Source organism: Eublepharis macularius, chromosome 14, assembly GCF_028583425.1.
Source record: "Eublepharis macularius isolate TG4126 chromosome 14, MPM_Emac_v1.0, whole genome shotgun sequence".
In the NCBI taxonomy this organism is placed as follows: Eukaryota; Metazoa; Chordata; class Lepidosauria; order Squamata; family Eublepharidae; genus Eublepharis; species Eublepharis macularius.
This window is the reverse complement of record NC_072803.1, coordinates 3,276,728-3,296,758: the sequence shown is the minus strand read 5'-3', so window position 1 is coordinate 3,296,758 and position 20,031 is coordinate 3,276,728. Positions and strand designations below refer to the sequence as shown.

The window sequence follows — 20,031 nt, the reverse complement described above, 5'->3', positions numbered from 1 at the left end:
TTTCCAGGGCATGAGCTTTCGAGAGTCACAGCTCACTTCTTCAGATACCAAGGGGACCTCGACTTTTGAAAGCTCATATCCTGGAAATCTTGCTGGTCTCTAAGGTGCCCCTGGACTCAAGTCCTGATCTTCGACTGCAGACCATCACAGCTATCTGCCTGAAATGACTTGTATGAGCAGTTTCAAGTGCGTAGCCGTGTTGCTCTGCAGTAGAAGGGCAGGATTTTGGTCTTGTAGCATCTTAGAGACCAACAAGATTTCCAGAGCATGAGCTTTGGAAAGTCACAGCTCCCTTCTTCAGACACCTGACTCTCAAGAGCTCTGACTCTTGAAAGCTTAATCTTCTTGGTCTCTAAGGTGCCACTGGACTCAAATCCTGCCCTTCTACTGCAGATCAACACGGCTACCCACCCAATTGTTCTGAAAAACAACACACTTAGATTTTTAGGGGGCTGGATAATGAGGAATGCTGCACATCGTGCCTTGTGGAACTGTAGAACTCCTGCTGCTCTGGCTAAATAAAACCGGATGTTCATGCCATTAAGGCCACTCGGGTATTTTGCGTACAGGACATGGGCTTCTCTGACTTTGCATGGGAGGGTCCCAGAAGCCCCAAGGACACCTTTCCGGGGGTGCCATTCCTGCTGAGCTGGTCCCAGTGCACACCACGCAGTGGGATGAGGTGAAAGACTTCTGAGATAGCAGGTGGGGGAGTCATAGTTTTAATTTTCCTCTACCTTAACAACTCCTTGCAAATAAAAACATCTCAGGGAATAAACTTCTAGACCACCCTTCATATGCTGTGCTGGCTTTCAATTTACAGAGGATTATTAATATAGGGGAACTTTGAAAAACGTAACCTTTTTCCTGCAGCCTGAGCTGGGACAATCTATACCGTCCCTTCCCCACCTCAGCTCTCTGCTCCCTCCTTCCCACCCCCTCCTGCCTGTCCAGAGCAGGCCTCTCTGGGCTCTTTGGGAGAATTATTTTTGCTACTGTATGTAGCAGCAATGGTTGGAAGCCTCAGGGATCATTTCTACCCCATAATTAAGTGCCTTGGCCTTCTCGGTATCGAGACCCACTCTCTGCACAGACAGAGCGAATAATGAAGTAAAGAACAGCAAAAAGCGATCTCAATATTGATCTGCTATTTACAATACTTGCTGCCAGACAGAACCCAGGATTGCCACGCAGATGCGGCCTCTACTCCCGACCCCCTCTCTGACCCCACTCAGCACGGGATATGCCAAGGATGGGGGCTGAACATCAGGCCGGAGGCCGGAAGCACCAAATGGCTTTGGACCAAAGGACCTGAAGGGCATTCTCCACTCATCAGAATTTGCTCTGGACTGGAGATCTGTTGCTGATACTGGCCCAGGGAACCCCATTCTTCGATATCAGGCTGCCAGGCTTTTGGGACAGAACTGACCCCCCCCCAGGGTTCCCCCTTGGCACCCCCACCCCAAAGAGAAAGAGAAGCATCTTTAGACATAAAGCAGGGGGGTGAGGCGAGCATATGGGCACTCAAGGGGCTGCATCTGGCCCAGAGGCCACCCACTGCTGCCTGTCCATTAAGCTTTGGCCAGGGCCAGTGGTGGGAGGTTTGGCTGAGGGCAGGTACCTGTGTGGACCCTGTAGTGGGTCTCCAGTTGATGCTTGAGGCTAAACTTCTTCCCACAGCCATTGCATTCATAGGGCTTCTCTCCAGTGTGGATGCGTTTGTGGCCCTTCAAAGTGCTCTCGTCCCGGAAGCAGCTGCCACAGAATTCACACTCGTACGGGTGGTCCCCTGCAACAAGAGGGGAAGTCAGAGGGAAGCTGGCTTACAGATCGAGAGGAACCAGCAGATTATTTTTCATAGGTTTACCCATCTTCCTCTTGGCCCTGTCGAGTGTCTTGGCTGTAACAACAATGGTTTCTGGGAGTCTACACCTTCACTGGAGACAATAAAATTTGATGTTTTATTGGGGCTGGGTAATATGGGCTGCTGTCTAGAGTTGTTTTTATGACTGAACTGTATGCCTATTTGTGGTTTTAATGTAAAATTTTAACGTACATTTTAACTCCATGGCAGTTTCGCTCATCTGAACAGGGGCTCCTGCAGGTACCACCCTGCACATCGGCGAAATCAACAGCAGCCCGTACATGGGCTTTCTCTGTGGTGGCCCCTACCCTGTGGAACGGCCTGCCTGAGGAGGTCAGGAGAGCCCCCACACTCCTGGCTTTCCGCAAATGATGCAAACCCAAATTATTCAAAAAGGCTTCTGTATTGCAGGGAGGGGCTCTCAGATGCTTCGCTAATGAGTTAAGGACTTCACCACTATGTTGCCTTACATACTACCTGCTGTCTTAAATATGTGCTCCTATGAGCTGCTTGTGCTTCTTGTGGTCTAATGTCAGCCCTAGAACTGCTCATGTTCTGTTTCAGCATTTCTTCAACTCTGTATTGGATTCTTACCAACGCTATGCTTTTGTAAAATTGTGTTTATTTACCTTATGGCACTGTTTGTGATAATGTTCCTAATGTTGACTGTACTAATCTCACATTGCGTAATCCGCCTTGAGTCTCAGTGAGAAAGGTGGACATAACGACATAAATAATAATAATAAATAATACTGATGTTATTCGCTCTGAGCCCATTCATGGGGAGAACAGACTATGTCCAATCAATCAATCAATCAATCAATCAATCAATCAATCAATCAATCAATCAATCAATCAATCAATCAATCAATCAATCAATCAATCAATCAATCAACCAACCAACCAACCAACCAACCAACCAACCAACCAACCAACCAACCAACCAACCAACCTTTTTTCAGAACAACAGTTTCCACTGCTTCATTAATGAGCTGGAACAGCCAATTCTTAGCCGATTTCGAACCAAGGGGGCCACTCCTGGCGCCTTCAGGAGCACCGAGGCTCCAGCTCAGAGGAGGGGGGTTGCTAATAAGGCCTCTGACTTCCCTGTCTGTGAGGCAGAGCAGGAAAAGAGACGCGGAACGCTCGGCAGAGCGAGGCGCAGCTGACGGCAGAGGCTGCCGTGTGGAGACAGGTAGGGACCCTATTACAGAGAGGTTGTCCTCAGCACACTGCTAACAAGAGCGAGGGCTGTGAAGGTGACGGAAGGGACACATGGCATCCTTCTCCAACAAGTCCCTCAATTTCTCTCTAGGGACCGCACAACTCTACTTCACACAGGACTGTGTTATGTGAAAACCGATATACAAATCCTAAATCACTTCCTCCTCAGTGTCAAGGCAAAAAACAAACCAACACAACCCTGGGGTGAGGGACTCCTTGTGTTGTCTTGCGAGCCTTAAAAATGATCAAAATAAAACCCCAGAGGAATGAAGGAGGAGATATACAGGCATTCAGGATGGCGTGCTGGTTAGGACTGGGCTGCAACTGGAGAGACTCAAGTTCCAGTCACTATGGGACCACCACGATGCCCTCTGAGTGTGCTTGGGCCAGGCACACTCGCTCCGTCCAATCTACTTCACAGGGTTGTTGTGAATATAAAATGGAGGAGGGGGGGGGGCAACAAACTGCTGCTCTGAGCACCTTGGAGGAAGGACTGGGTATAGATGTAGACAATCACTGACTGATTTATCTGACCTCATGAAAGCTTCTAAATCATCCAGTTCAGAGATTTATATTCCAAATTATGAACAGTTCAGGGAGCTCCAGAGAAGGTCTAAAGACAGAGATCTTTAAAGAACTTGTTGCTTAGCACAAATAATTTCTGCAAGTGCTTCTTGTTTAACCCTTTCCATCAAGGAACACAGAGACTTCTCTCAGAGTTTAATCTTTGTTCTTTGTTGAAATAATCTTTTTAAAAAATAAAGTAAGAAAATAAAACATAAAGGCTTATTAAAATAAAACCAGTAATTGATGGACATTGTCATGCAATAAAACCTCTTAACATTTCTCAATTAAATCAATGAATGTTTTAAAATTAGATCATACTCAGGGCCAAGCTACACATGACAAATGACACTTGAACGGCAAGTGGATTGAGTGGAGGGCAAGTGAACAGGGAGAAATACACTTGCCGTTCAAGTGTCATTCGTCATGTGTAGCTTGGCCCTCAGTCTTCTTATGGAATGCATTGGATTTCCAATAAATATACATCCAGAAGAAAATATTTCTCACCCAAGTCTTCTTCATGAGATTTCCTTCTTCAAAACCCTAACTTTTTATTTTATTTTATTTTAATTTATTTATTTATATTCAATTTATATTCAGCTCTCCCCACATCAGCAGGCTCAGGGAGGATTACAACCAGAATTAAAAATCACATTTCACAATTTATATGATTTAAAACCATAAAACATTTAAATATCCTAGATTAAAATACATATATATCCTATAACAATTCTCTTCGCGTGTTTCAGATGATGCACATTTATCCTGGTGCGCCTGTGCGGGCGCACCAGGATACAAAGGGCACCATGGAACGCCGCCACCCGAGGGCGCTGTTGGCGGCAGAAGGCCGGACAAGTCTGCCTGGCCCTCTGCTGCCGGGCTTTGTAGCCCAGCTGGAGGAGGAGGGTGGCGCGGCACGGGAAGGGCAGCGCGCCTACAAACCCCGGTGAAGCCAGAGCGGGGGCAAAGCGCCCGCTGGAGCCAAGCCGCGTCAGTTTTGGCAGAGATGAGAGGCGACAGAGTGGGGGCAAAGTGCCCACTGCCCCACTGGAGCTGGGCCGCACTGCTCTCCATGGAGCCGGGACGAGAGGGTGGGGGGATGAAGCTCCCGCCACCCTGCGAGCCCCACCGGAGCCAGGCCGCGCCGCTCTTGGCAGAGCTGGGACGACGGGAGCAATGCGGTCCAGCTCCGGCAGAACTAACAGGGCAGTGGGTGCTTCGCCCCCTGCCTCATCACCTCAGATCCACCCAGCGGGGGGGGGGGGGAGGAAGGCGGTGCGGTGCGAGCGCCAGTGGAGCTGGGGCAGGGACAAAATGTCTGCCACCCTCTGAGCCCCACCAGAGCTGGGCGCGCCGCTCTCCGCAGAGCCGGGGCAACGGGGCCGGGGGGTGACACGCCTGCCACCCTCTGAGCCCTGCTGAAGCCAGGGCGTGCCCTTCCAGTGGGGATCACAGGGTGGCAGGTGTGTTGTCACCCCGCCCCATCGCCCCGGCTCTGCCGAGAGCACCGAGGTTTGGCTCGGGCTCACAGGACGGGGGCGTGTCACGCCCCTGAGTCTCAGCCCTCTGCAGACCCCCCTTGTCCCCCTTCCTGCCAACTCTCCCCAGACCCCTCCTGCCTCTCAGCTGTCCCGACCCCCCTTGCCCCCTACCTGCCACCCCTCCCCAGACCCCTCCTGCCTCTCGACCCTCTCCGAACCCCCATTGCCTCCCTACCTGCCACCCCTCCCCAGACCCCTCCTGCCTCTCAGCCCTCCCCAGACCCCCCTTGCCCCCTACTTGCCAACCCTCCCCAGACCCCTCCTGCCTCTCAGCTCTCCCCAGACCCCCCTTGCCCCCTACTTGCCAACCCTCCCCAGACCCCCCTTGCCCCCTACCTGCCACCCCTCCCAGACCCCTCCTGCCTCTCAGCCCTCCCCAGACCCCCCTTGCCCTCTACTTGCCAACCCTCCCCAGACCCCTTCTGCCTTTCAGCTCTCCCCAGACCCCCCCTTGCCCCCTACCTGCCATCCCTTCCCAGATCCCTTCTGCCTGTTAGCACTGCCTCACATCAACCATATGCCTGGCGGAACAGCTCTGTCTTAGGGGGACAACTTTTATACTAATGGATATGTGCTATCTATAAAGACATCTTTAGGGTTTTTCACATGTGACAATAACATAAAAATACGATCGATTTTAGATTTAACTGGTTCTTCAGATTTTCAATCATGTGGCACTCCATGAAAGACAAGTGTGCTGCTATGGTGCACCTGCGTGACAAACTCTATAGTGGTCCATTCTAGTTATTAGTGGTCCATTCTAGCATTTAAAGTATTGTTCATATACGTTTGTTCAACTACTTTTAATTTGTTGTCGTAAGATAAAGGAACAAACTACATTAAAGTTCACTACAATATATATTGGTGTAGTGGTTAAGAGTGCGGGACTCTAATCCGGAGAACCAGGTTTGATTCCCCACTCCTCCACTTGAAGCCAGTTGGATGACCTTGGGGCAGTCACAGCTCTCTCAGAGCTCTCTCAGCCCCACCCACCTCACAGGGTGTTTTGTTGTTGTGGGGATAATAATGACATACTTTGTAAACTGCTCTGAGTGGGCATTAAGTTGTCCTGAAGGGCGGTATATAAATCGTATGTTGTTGTTGTTATTATATATAACTAGAGAATATTCTGATTTAATCCATATCCTCACTACAGACAGACTTTTGATTATGTAAAGAGCTTACATATGATTCTCTGAGGTTTGCCACTTAGCTAGTTTTGGCAAGCACTCTCCCACATTTGCCATGGACCTTCTGCTGCTTTCCTCTGAGCAGCAGGAGGGGAATGCGGGGTAACTCACGGCATGCGCTGCAGCATCACTTCCCTTTGAAAACCTGGTAGTCCTATTAGAAGCAACACTATTACTCTCTAGGAATGCCTCAAATCTCTATAGCCTTTACCATAGAAATCAGAAAGAATTTGTAGAGAGTTGCATTGGGGCCGTGATGTCTCTTCTGGGTTTTCACAGGAAGTGATGTCACAAAGCACACAACACTGTTTTTAAGTGTTCCTCCCCTTGAAAGCTTCTGCTGTTCACAGGAATGAGGTTTCTTCAAGATTCCCAAACCCCACAGGAGAAACCATACATGCTTAAGGTGTCTACATACATTCAATTGAATGCAGGTATTTCTGGGTGGAGGTGGCCTTTGTTTCCACTGTCTACCAGGTCCTGTAAATTCCTACCTTTCATTTTTTAAAAAGTAAATCTATAGTCCCTTTTGTTTCAGAGATATAAGAGGAAAGGCATATCTCCACAATGAAATGGGCTAGAAACTTACTTCCCTTTGTAAACGAAAGCTGGGAATTCAGAGAACCTGACAGAATGATCATTATAACGTTACGATGCTATAACTACCGGTCAATTACCAGTTTTAAAAGCCCTTTGGTGGTGGTGGGTGGAAATGGCTGCCATGGGGAATAGGGGAAGGAAAAACGGTGGGCAGCAATGATCAGAACTTTCCTATCCACATGGGTACTACCCTGGCTTTCTAGTGCTCTTTCCCAAAACATCTCAACCAGGTTTGGGAAAAACCATGGAAAAGACAGGAAAACTTGTAAGGTGCACAAAAGACCCACAATCCTGTAAGGGAAACTCCTTACTTTCCAAAGCATCTAAGCTGGGCAATAAGTGACCCACGATTATGAAGGTTCCCCCCCCCATTTGGAGGAGGTTACATTGGCTTGTGTTTGTATATGGCTTGACTTGTTTTTACAAGTTTTCAGAAGTTTTTCTGCTCCGAAGTCCTTTCTGATTACTGTAACTTACTGCTCTCTGCTTGTGGGTAAGTAACTGGTTTAATTAGGAGTGGGTTTATGCAAAGACGCAGAATTCTCTCCCATTTATTTATATTACTGAATCCATAAGCCATTATGAAAAGGATATGCGGTACAGGAAATGAGCGCTTCGTATTCTTGGGACTTACACTTGGCCACATGGGATTTGGGGAAAGGAGTTAGGGGTAGTGGAAATTCACCTGCTAAGAAGAAAGAAGGTTGGATATTTGCTAGTGACATATTCAAAGCATGTTCAATAGTCTCTGTCATTCCATCACCTTTTACCATCCACGTAAATGATCTGGGGCCTAAATGAAGTGCAGGATGGAAACGTGGCCTTTCCTGCTGTGGCACCCCAGTTAGAGAACTTCCTCCCAAAGGAGAGTCCCCTTGGTGTCATTTTAGACACCAGGCAAAGTTGCACAACACAAGTCCCCTCCCACTCCCCCTCTCCTGCTCTCACTCACCTAGGAGCCACCTTGCTCCACTGCTGTTTCTGGCTGTATTTTAAGTTGCTCTTCCCCCCCCCATTCATTGTTTTTTGATGTTTTGTTCTTTTGATCGTCGGCTGCCCTGGATCACATGATGGCAGAAAGGTGGCAGGCATATCTATAATTTAACAGCAGCACTGTAGAGATGAAATGGCTTGAGCTGATTCAAGCCTCTACTGTCTCCATTTGGAAAGTAGAAAAGAGGAAGAGTCCAGTAGCACCTGTAAGACGAATAAAATTTGCGGTAGGGCAGGAGCTCTCGTGAGTGACAGCTCACTTCTTCAAATCAGGCATCTGAAGGCATCTGAAGAAGAGAGCTGTCGCTCACGAAAGCTCATACCCCATCACAAATTTTGTCAGCCTTATGGGTGCTACCGGACTCTTCCTCTTTTCTACTGCTACAGACAGACTAACACGGCTGCCCATCTTGATCTATCTCCGTTTGGAAAGAAAGCCCTACAGCAGAGCACGATTCATCGGGAACTTCTCACTGAAACAAAGGGGGAACGGTGCTCACGTTTCTCCTCTTTATTTCAATGCAGAACTTCCTGGTGCCTTTTTCTTTTTTGTGGGGGGGGGGGGAGAGGGGTCGGTCGCTAAAAAGCTCCACCTTGCATCCATTGGATAAATGAATAGTTTTGCCCTCCTGGCACCAAACCCCAGGACTCCTTCCTTCCCAAGGAAGGGAAAAGGTGAGCCCCCCCCGCCCCCGCCCCATCCCCGCAGCTCCTCCTTATTTATTACAGAAGCCAACGCAAGGACAATAAAGATAGATTGATCGCCTCAGACTTTGTTCATGAATATTTAAATATCGCTGATTTGTCTTGTCAGTGTAATTACAATTTTCTCTGGGCCTGCGTATCCGCCGACCACAAGTTTATGGTAAAGAATGGGCCACCGTATTTCACTTGCCCCGTTGCAGATGTGCGGAGCCACCAAGCGTGTAATGCTCCTCGCATTTCATACATTTTCCTCAGCTGCTGAAGGCTTAAGTCATCCACAATGACCTACGCTTTTTCATTATCTCCATGTCAAACCGAACTCGTGCCTGAGCATAAATTGTCCTCCTCGTTATAGACTTGCCTGCTGCTGCCTCCACTTCCTCTTTACAATGATATTTTATTCTCCCTTGCTTATTTGTCTCCCCCTGCCCCCCCCATCTCACAGCACCCTCCCCTCCTAAATCAGGACCCTCACCCCATCAATTCCAATCCTGAGGCAGAAGTCTGCAGGCGTTGCCGAGCAGTTCTTTCAAAGCCATGCATGGAGCAAGTTCCAACGTTACGTTTTTGGAACTCGGGAACATAGACAGCTATTATAAGCCAGGTTGGGTCCAAAACGGTTTAGCCTGGCTGGCAGCAGCTCCCCATGACCTCAGGCAGACAAGAGCTTTCCCCATCATCTCCTACCCAAGAGCCTTAACTGGAGCTGCCGGGGCCTGAACCTTGGACCTTCTGCTTGCAAGGCAGGAGCTCTGCCACTGAGCCACAGACTTTCCCTAGATGAAGGTGCTTTGCTCTGTGTTGTGCCATGGGTCCAACCGGCTCAATCTTGTCTCCTCAGGCTGCCAGACATTCTTCAGGGCTGCCACTAACGAAGAGCTTTCCCTCGCCTTTGAGAAGCTGGGGGTGGGCTTTGGGACTTCCACATGCAAAACATGCCCTCTGTCCCTAACTGCAGCTCCCACACTTCATTCCTTCCGCGACTGGGACGAGAAATTGTCAGACCATGGAACAGTGAAGGGGGGGGGGCACTTTCAACAACGGAACATGCGTGAAGCAAGAGTGCAGCCTTGCAAAGTCACTTTCTTGGCTACCTCTAGAATGCCGGCTGTCCTGGCAAGCAACCAGCAGGGACCCTTTTGTACCCCGGAAAGAGGTATGATTCTTCCACCCCCAGTCCCTCCGTGCTGCCACAGGGATGCCAGACTGAGATTGGGGTGGGGGCGTGGGGGCAGCATTGTGAGCATGATGATGTCACTTCCAGGGAAAACCCAGAAGAGATGGAGAGCAGCGGCACCAGGGCTTTTTTTCAGCGGGAATGCGGTGGAACGGAGTTCTGGCACCTCTTGAAAATGGTCACATGGCCGGTGGCCCCACCCCCTGATCTCCAGACAGAGGGGAGTTTGGATTGCCCTCTGCGCCAGTGGCGCGGAGGGCAATCTAAACCACCCTCTGTCTGGAGATCAGGGGGCGGGGCCACTGGCCATGTGACCACTTTCGCCAAGGGCGATTTAAACTTTAAAAAACTCCTCCCTTTTTCCAGCTGACCCAAAGTGACATCATTGTGTGGTCCTGAGTTCTACCACTGAGTTCCACCACCTCTTTTCCCAGGAAAAAAGCCCTGAGCGGCACCATACGAATCGCTGAAAATCCTATAGGAAAACTGCTATTTAAACCCCCCCCCACACACACACTGTTTTTTGGATAGCATCAGGCAACCAAAGTGCAGGGAGGGGTACCCCTGCCCCCAAGGGGGGCATGGCAGCCCTACACTGCCAACATGCTAGAAATGGCTAAAAAATGTAATGGGACTTGTGACGTCCATGTTCATATTTGTCAGTGTGTCTGAGCATGTGCAGAGTGCATTTCCCTAACCGCTGAACTGTCAACAACCCACATCAAGATATTTTTGGGAACAGGCTTGGGACTCTCAGACAAGTTAAGCACCAATATCATTTGTTAGGAATAATCCTGAAATTAGGCTATATAAACCAGTCTGTTCCTAAGAGCGGCAGGACTCTAATCTGGAGGACCGTGTTTGATTCCTCACTCCTCCACTTGAAGCCAGCTGGGTGACCTTGGGTCAGTCACAGCTCTCTCAGAGCTCTCTCAGCCCCACCCACCTCACAGGGTGTTTGTTGTTGTGGGGATAATAATAACATACTTTGTAAACCGCTCTGGGTGGGTGTTAAGTCATCCTGAAGGGTGGTATATAAATAGAATGTTGTTGTTGTTGTTGTTGTTGTTGTTATTAAATGCCACGAACACACTCCCTGCCCCCAAGAATAGCCTTCTCCACCCAGCTGCAACCACATCTGGAGGACCTTCTATGGTTTTATCATTTAAGCGAATTTTTCAACAGGCAGAACCCCCATGAATGTGAACTGGGATTCGCTTCATAATTTGCATTCCCAACGGCCAGCAATCCCTGCAGTACTTTACAATTATTTTAAAACAGGGTTTTCTTCCTTTTGGTTACACGGAAATGGAGTTCTAGACCTGGAAGCTTTTTTCACAACCTCTTGGCAAATCTAATTATCAACCTGATCACATCTTAAAGAAGTCAAAATCTGGATCATCCAGAAGTCTGGCCAAAGACACCTGCTTTGTAATCTGTGCAGAGGGACCAAACCGGATCTACATCAGAGTGCCCGGCACGCTGAAACGGCTGCCAGACTTTACACACACACTCACACGCGCAATCCAATTTATGGCATGTTGATTAACGTTGTGGAGCGTTTTAATGAGGTTGACATTAAGCCCGGGACTAACGGGACTAATTAGAGCCCCCTCTGGCCAGGCAGCTGCACCTGTGACCCAGCCTCAGTGTCATTACCTGGCGTGCTCCCCAGCAAGCAGGGCGGCTGGTCCTCGGGCCCTGTAAACCGCCTGGCCAGCCCATCTCGGGGCTTTATTCTCTAGCTGGCCAAGTAAATCAGAGATCTGTCACTGCCAGGAGCTCGGCTGGCCCGTTTACCAAACGCAGCTGCTGATGCTAAACATACAGCACTGGAGGCAAATGGGGCTGGAGAGGATGGAATAGTAATGAGGCGAAGCGGAGAGAGTGCACCGCGCAAGAGCATCCAGCCCCACTAAGGCTGGTGCACTGCCAAACAGAGAGGGGCTGGCTCACCGACACCCATGTGGGTCTCTCTGGAAGCAGGGACAAGTTAAGTAAAACCCCGCATCTCACAAATCCAGAGGAGTTAGCCATGTTAGTCTGTAGTTGCAAAATAGCAAAGAGTCCAGTAGCACCTTTAAGACTAACCAACTTTATTGTAGCATAAGCTTTCAAGAACCACAGCTCTCTTTGTCAGATGCATCACCAGCTTTCAAAAACTACCGCTCTCTTCATCAGATGCATTACCAGCTTTCGAGAACCACTTATCTCTTTGTCAGATGCATCTAACGATGCATCTGACAAAGAGAGCTGTGGTTCTCGAAAGCTTATGCTACAATCAAGTTGGTTAGTCTTAAAGGTGCTACTGGACTCTTTACTATTTGGCTTCTCACAAGACATCTTTGGGATTTTTGCTCCTATGGGCTGTGTCACGCATTGTGCTTCCATTTAAGATACCTGAATGAGATTTAGAGTGACCACGCTGACATTTCCCAGTCCTGGCTGATAGCCACTGATTGACCTGTTCTCCTTGATTGTGTCCAATCTTTTAAAAATACACCTGAGCTAGCAGCCATTACCCAGAGGTGAAGGTCCATCTGAATAAACTCCCAAGCCCAACTCCCATTTAGTGAACCCAGTTACAAGTAGCTGGTGGGAGGAAGGAAGGAAGGTCTGAAAAAGTGATGCTGGTCTCTTTCCAGCTACAGCTGGCCTCATTTTCCGAAGCAGAAGTCCGATCCATTTCCAGCATTTGACATTTGAAGGATGGGATGTGGAGCATTATTCCTCCTCCAATCAAGCACAACTTTCCCAGAGCGCAGCCCAGATGGGGGACCAGCCCGGTTAGGGCTACCTGGTACCTTAAGCGGATGAGCTGTGATCCAGCAACCCACATGCACACCACACACGGAAATCTCCCACTCCGGCCCAAATTGTTAGAAGCGCATTTGTGGTGCCTTTCAAAAGAGGGGAACCCGAGAATCCCCCCCCCCCCGAATGGAAGCAGCCGGTGCACAGATGACTCTTCGGGTGAGCCCCCAGCCCCCCAGCAGGCGTTTTGTGTCTCTCTGCCACAACTTACCCGTATGGGAGCGCAGGTGCCTCTTGAGGGCTGTGTGGCTGGGGAAGGTGCGGTTGCACTCACTGCAGATATAGCTGCGCACCCCTGCATGGACCTCCATGTGCTGCTGGAGGGCGGTTTGAGTCTGGAACCGTTTCCCACAGAGTAGGCAGAAGACGGCCATGTCAGAGCCTGGGGAAGGGACACGGAGGAAGAAAAGTGCTCATCAACAATCTGGTTAGTCATTTTGACACACTTCTCACCCCAGAAGAAGTCACTGCTCCAGTCTGTTCGTCAGGAACGCACCAAGAACGTGCAAAATGGGGACTGTGACCCCCTCAGCCTACTTTGTGTTGCCCCTCCCAAAGGCCCCGCTGCACCCTCCGGTCACGGCAAACCCTCTCTCTTCTGAGACTTCACCAGGCTTTGCTCACACACTCTGAAGCATATTTTTGCAGTCTAGAGGACAAGAAACTTGCTTAGATCAAAGAAAAGAAAAGGGTATGTTTTTAACTTTTCTGTTCTCCTACAGGATACAACACAGGCACAGTCCTGCTTCGTACCACGGCTCTCCCTGTGTCTCGCAGATGTAAAACACACACATACAAAATACATTTCTTTGGTTCATCGAATCTGGATTTCTGTAAAGCCTACTCAGTTTGCCTGTGGCAAGATGGCCTCACAATTGAAAAGACACCTTCCTTCGTGCTACACGTTAATGCTCCGACTTTAAAACAGTTACATCAAAAGCTGTTATCAAAGAGCATATTAGCAAAAACATCTTCTCTAATGAAACCTGATTAAACTAGTTAGGAAGCAAATTAAAATAAAATAAAATAAAATAAAAAGGCAGATTAAAAGGGGGGGTGGGAAGGAATGTTATGATGTGTCTACAGCAGCTTTTGAAATTTCATCAGCTGAAATTGAGAAGAGAATGCTTTTCCTAATGTATTTTTGCACTATCCATCTGCAAGAGGTAATTTTAAAGGAATAAAATTAAAAATATTAACTATCACTCTAAAAACTGCCTCGTTGCAGGTTGCAGAGAGCAAACAGGGAAGGGCTCCAATTTTATCTGATGGCCAGCAATAACGGCAAAGCATTTTATATTGTAACAGTAAGATGGAAAGGGAGGAACTTTCAGAGACAGCCTCATAGAAGGAGAGTTTGGTCCTCGTCAGGGGCTACTTTTTTAAGGAGAGGTGATGGAGGTCAGATGTGCCCGGAAACCAAGGCAAGCCATGGACTCCAAAGCTCTTCTCCCCAACTCAGAGGTCAAAACCCCTTTCCATTTCACCACTGTCCTCAGAAACAGACTTTTGGAAAAGCTTGGAGGAGGTTCTCACAACCACGGAGAGCCACAGAACACTGCAGCTCGCAGTATCACCTGGCCACAGGAGAGGAGATACCACTTGGCTTATACAGGTCCCAAGAAGCACTTTGGATGTCGATACAGGCCAAAGCAAGCTTTGGTTCGAGGTAATCTTGGCCCTTGCTTCTCTCAAGTCAGTTCTTGTGGTTTTACAAGGGGGGAGGGGGTTAGACGACCCCCCTTGTCTAACAGAAGATCAATCCAGACCCAACTGCACAAGTTTTCGTAACTGGGAATTACAAAACAGCTTTTTATACCAAGGGTTCATCTGAATGCCCGATTGTGTCCCAGTTCCTAACCCAAAGTACACCCTTCAGTCTGAACAGGAAGCGTTCTTCATGCTTATTGGCAGGCAAACATGAACTCTGACACCATACATACTGACAGCGCAAGTGGCGCCTGAGCACGCTCACTCACAACTGGGAAAAAATTACATGCCCTTGGCCTCCTGCACTGCTTGAAGCCACCTGGAGCAGTGCAGGCCAAGGAGGCACCAAGGGGCTCCATGTGCTGCCTCCACAGAGGTGGTAAATCTCTCTCCATCTCAGTTCCAATCTTTACATTTACACATTGACAATAACAGCCACCCTACGAATGACCTTTGCGCCACTAAACAATTTTCTTTTGTTTATGCTAAGTTGATCGTTTCAAAATGCACGAGCCAGCGCACACCGCATTATGCTGGGAAGATTAAAGCAAGAAAAAGCCGCCTTTTTGGAGGCAGAGTAGAATGGAGGGAGGGCGGGCAGAAATAAAATTATCTCCAAAATTGTATGAGTTATTCATCAATGACACCACAATGCTATCAAGGTAACCACCATATTTTGCAGTGCTCTTTTTCTTTAAGAGAAAAACACCTGAGGAGCAATTTTTACTTTATTGGCACATTCTCCCCTCCAGGAGAATGTTTGCAAGGCACACCGAGAGATGCAAACAGCTTCAATCACAAAGGCCAAATCTGGCTGAATGCAGAGCACAGGGCGCTGGGGGAAGATGCACAAATGCCAAAGGCAGAACTGGTTTTGTGGCCTCTGTCCCTGATGGACAGCAAGTGGGGGCTGCAGTGGGGGCTGCCACTAAATTCTGAGATAAATTGGGGGGTTCTGATGTGAATCTGGTGGCAATTGTGCCTGGCATTTGCAGCACAGAATTGGTTGTTACTACTTGCACAATCTTTCCATAAAGCTAAGAGCCCAGAATAAAACCAGAGAGCCCTCTTCTCTCTCTCATCTCCATGCTAGGGAAGAGAGAATCATGCACTTGCAGAAGTTACAAAAAACCTCTCTGCTTACACCTGCGCTCGCTATCCTTCAAGAGGAAGCAGGGGAGTGCAGCAGGAGTTGCGCACACAGCTGGGGAACATTCCAGGTGCCATACCTTCCAAGAGGAAGCCTGTTATTACCCTGCATCGTAAATGCTGACTTAATCAGGGAGATGGACCTCTAAATATACACAGGCTTTTTTGGGTAACAGATTTCTAAACAAGAACATGTCAGTGTCGGAGAAGGAGCTGAAGAATTATTACGAGGTTAGCAAGACCCAAAACGCTGCCAACTGTACTCCTGCAGGCCAAGAATGGGGCGTTTTTCCTGACCCAGGTGGCTTTGTGTCTTCTTGCCTCTCCAAGGCAGGGTGAAATGCAAATAAAGATTCCAAACCCTTTCGGTGGTGCGGATTGACTCTTCAAGCTACTGAATTTTGAAGTCCTGTACTGATTAAAAAGGGAAGCCGGACCAGATGGCGATTTTTGTCCCAGGCACCTTTCATGCCAGGAGTTCAGGATCTTGTCATGTTTCTGGCCCCTATAAAACCCAGTGTGGCCTGCTCTTCCACCTTAGGCTGCACTTTGATATGCTGAAATGGACAGGCAAAGCTTTTCCTAGCAGGGAAATAGGCACCACCCCACACTAATGCTTAACGATCAAGGCAGGAGGCTGCCAGGAGCTGGCAACTGCCAGCTGTTTCCCCTTCGCAAAAACTCGGTAGCGTCTCGATGCGAGTGCATCATCAGCCAGGCCAGCCGCCCTGTGCAAACCGTGCCATTCCACCAGAGCAACCAGGTGCTAGGGCTGCAACCAGGGACTGCAAGGAGACACAACAAAGGCTTTTCACAAGCAGGGACGCACATAGCAGTGAACTTCGTAATTGTGAGGACTTCAGTAAAAATATGGGATGGATCCTTAGAATCACTGCCACCTCCTGCCAGCCCCCCTCAAGGGACCACCCCCCACCAACATCAAGCAAGCCCCCCCCCCATCCCATGCATGGAAGGTGGGAGCTGCCACGGCAGAGCTAGTAGCCAGAGCCCCAGTTAGGGTGGGTTGGAGCGGCTGCCATGGGGGAGCGCTCTTCTTCTTTTGTCCCCTTTGTCAAGGGGAAGATGGGATCATGGGTGGTTGGGGGCCCCCAGCGCAGGGTCCAGGGCAGCCCCCCCCCCCCAAGTTGCCCATTGGCTAAATCTGCCCTGGACACAGAAAGAGATTCTGCCCTCAAAGCACCTCTCCCTCTTTGTGACCTCCTGCTCTTCAGCTTGTCCCAATATATGCATTAACTCCAAACCGCAAACACTCAGGCTCAAACTCACCCCCCCCCCCCAGCTGTAGTTCTGTTCTAAGGAAGAGTTTTCATTAATGCAAACGACTTTTCCGCACCCTGGCAGCCGTCGGTGCATTTGCTGAAGCCTCCTTTTTCATTCAAGGATGTGCCTGCCTTCTTTCCGATATAAAACTCTGCAGCACGCCAGCACCGTGGGAGACGGGTTTCTGTCTGCATCTTAAGAGGATGCAAAAGAAGTTGAGCTGACAGCAGAACACGCAGCTCTGCTCCTTCTTCCGACATTCCCTTTATCTCCCCAGTTCGCAGCTGGCACTCTTTCATCCTTTGCTTCTTTGGATGGTCCCGCGATGGCACGTCCAAATGGCTCACTTTGGGCTTCAGCCCAACTACTTTCTCCCCTGTGTCAATACACTATGCGCCAGGATAGTGTATCCTGCGTATCCTGTTGTTTGCCCTTCAGAGGAACCAGTTTGCTAATGTATAAGAGGCTGCTGGACCAGATGGGCCACTGGTCAGACCCAATATGGCTCTTCTTATGTTCTTACAGACCGCCTTTCTCACTGAGGGCCAAGACAGATTGCATCCTACGTGCAGTTTGTGCTCCAAGAACTGAAACGGCCTCACTTGAGGCACACAGAGAGTTGTAAGAGCATCTCCTGTTGGTTCCCAAAAAAAAGGACAGGTAACCAGGTCAGAAAAACAAGGCAAGATTTTTATCTGAAGTGGAGACCTGTCAAACTCAAGCGGCTTGCAGCCTCCCAGGACAAATTAAATTGGCCCTATGAAATACTACAAATCCTTTCTTTTTCTCTCAAAGAAGCTGCCTCCTTTGATTCTGAAGGAAAGAGCATAACAGATTATGCATTTGGTTGAAAGGCAAAGATAATCTCGAAGTGTTCCTTACTTGGGCAGGGCGGGGGGGAGAGGAGAAATACAGCTTTCTGCCTCTTCTTTTTTCAATTTATATCCCACCAAAGGCTTCAAAAAAGCCTCCGGGTGGCTTAGGAGGGAGCAGACGCAAATGCATTTCATTAGACGACACCTCCACCTACAGTAAACACATTTGTCAGCTCACTTGCTCATTAAGCTGCATTTTCTCCCCCCACCCCCCAAGAAGGATTTATTGGTACTTGGACCGTAAAAGTAACCTGAATTGAGTTACTAATTTTGTCAATCACTTTAAGAGGAGGGGGAAAAAGCAAAGTTCCCAAAGTGAGGTTTTGGACCACAAAGGGAATACTAAAATAACGATGGGGTTGGTTCCAAAATGTTTTTGGCTGTCCCCTCCACCCCCAGCTGAAATAAGAGCGTCCATAATGTCGGCTGTCCTCCCCAAGCCACAGTTCGTGAGGTGGCCGTTCATTTCTAGAGACCAAATATCCCAGAAGGGGGAAAGCTGAACGATTCTGTTTCTGGTGGACCCCGACCTGAGTAGCAGGCACCTGGGGAAGAATTACTGAGGCAAGGAATTAAAAACACACGTTCAGAGACACTCTTAATGCCAAGCCGAAGGAGCCCCCCTTTTCTCGGCTTGCCAGTCAGGAGGGGAAAGAAAGGCCCACCACACACAGCCAATGGGGAACGCTCCGCAGAGCTCCCAAATCCACCCCCTGCCTCGAAACAAAAGTGGCCGCACCCACAAAAGAGTAAATCCCACGAGGTATGCAGCCCTCCGGTCTGTAACTTTCAAAATGACAGCAGGATGGGGGGCAAAGGTCAGTGGGTCTGAGCCCTCAGCCCCTCGGCCAGCTGTGGCGCGGAGGCCCTTGGCCGGCAGGATGCCTGCCCAGAGAAGTCGCCCGTAAGTAGCACCCGCTGAGGCCCAGAATAAAGGTCGCCAGCAGGAGTGGAAGGCAGGACAATGCCGCTCGGCCAGCGCGCAGGCCTGGAACAAATCTATGGTGGCACCGCAGGGTCCTCATTTGTGAAACTAATTGCGCCCCCCCCCAACATTTTAAAAAAGCTTGGACTCCTTTTAGCGGCCAGGAGTATTGGGCAGCAGTTGCCCCACAGAAGCAGCCCCCACCTCAAACAACCACCAAAACAAACTCCCTCCTGCAAAATTTTGTATGTATGAGGTTGGAAGAGTGAAGAGGGAACAGGGCTATCGCTGAGAACATCCCTGCATGGTAGCCTGGTGCCAATATGAACCTGGGTTCCAGATCCACTGATGGGCAAGCAGCAGAAATAGAGGAGTTTTTATAGCAGGCAGTAGCACCATATTGGCAGTTGGGTATCGCTTGATTCCCAGAACCAGGAGATTGACTGGTTGGTTGGTTGACTGATTGATTGATACATACCCCGCTCTCCCCACAAGCAGGCTCAGAGCAGGTAGCAACAATCAATAAAATCACATTAAAATACATTAAATATATTAGTTACATTTCTGGGCTGCAATAACAATGTCCAGGCATGAACGACCTACATATTTTTGTTCCTCTCCTAGCAGTCTTGGCCTGGGTAGCCCAGGTGAGCCTGATCTTGTCAGATCTCAGAAGCTAAGCAGGGTCGGCCCTGGTTAGTAATTGGATGGGAGACCTCCCACGAAGATCAGGGCTGCAGAGGCAGGCAATGGCAAACCACCAGGGGTCACCATAAGTCAGCTATGACTTGACGGCAATCTCCACCACCACTAGCAGCCCAGGGGATATGGGGGAAGCAACCACTGCCTGATTTGGAGCCCCCACCCCAGTTTGGGCCCCAGTAGTAAAACCATAGCTACCCAGTAACAAAAGGAGCAAAAGCAGAAGCTGTAGCAAAACAAAACGGCTAACAGAAGACTATAGTTTGGCTGGTTAATTTCCGATATACTTCCAATCAAAGAAATACTGGGGGCTTTCTTGCCTGCAGCTGATGATGTGCTCTTGGGCCATTCAACAGTTTTCTTAATGCCCCGATGTTCACGTATAACTCTGTGTACTGCTCTCTGCCACCATCATTAATACTCTACCTTAGACTACCACAGTGCACTTTAAATGGGACTGCCCTTGAAGACTATCTTGAAACTTCACTCAGTCCAAAAGGTTGCTGCTCATTTATTATCAGGCACAAATTGGGGGGGGAGCACATCATACCTATGCTCTATGGACTTCACTGGTTACCCATTTACTTCCAGACACAATTCAAGAAGTGGTTTTTTTTTTACCTTAAAAGCCCTTAGAAGTTGGACCCAAGGTACCTGCCAGAACATCTGTTCTGGCATAAGCCTTTCCGTTCTCTGAGGCTGGTGGATGAGGCCCTA

The 20,031-nt window shown here is 49.1% G+C and overlaps 1 protein-coding gene across 1 annotated transcript in view; it reads right to left on the bottom strand.

Moving 5' to 3' along the window:
- ZBTB16 (zinc finger and BTB domain containing 16) overlaps positions 1-20,031 on the bottom strand; it is a 202,748-nt gene that overhangs the window by 6,861 nt on the left and 175,856 nt on the right. The window contains exons 5-6 of the mRNA XM_054997477.1: positions 12,884-13,054; positions 1,622-1,789 (exon numbers count right to left, since the gene is read on the bottom strand). Coding sequence (XP_054853452.1) covers positions 1,622-1,789; positions 12,884-13,054 — 339 coding nt within the window. The remainder of the gene's footprint in view (positions 1-1,621; positions 1,790-12,883; positions 13,055-20,031) is intronic.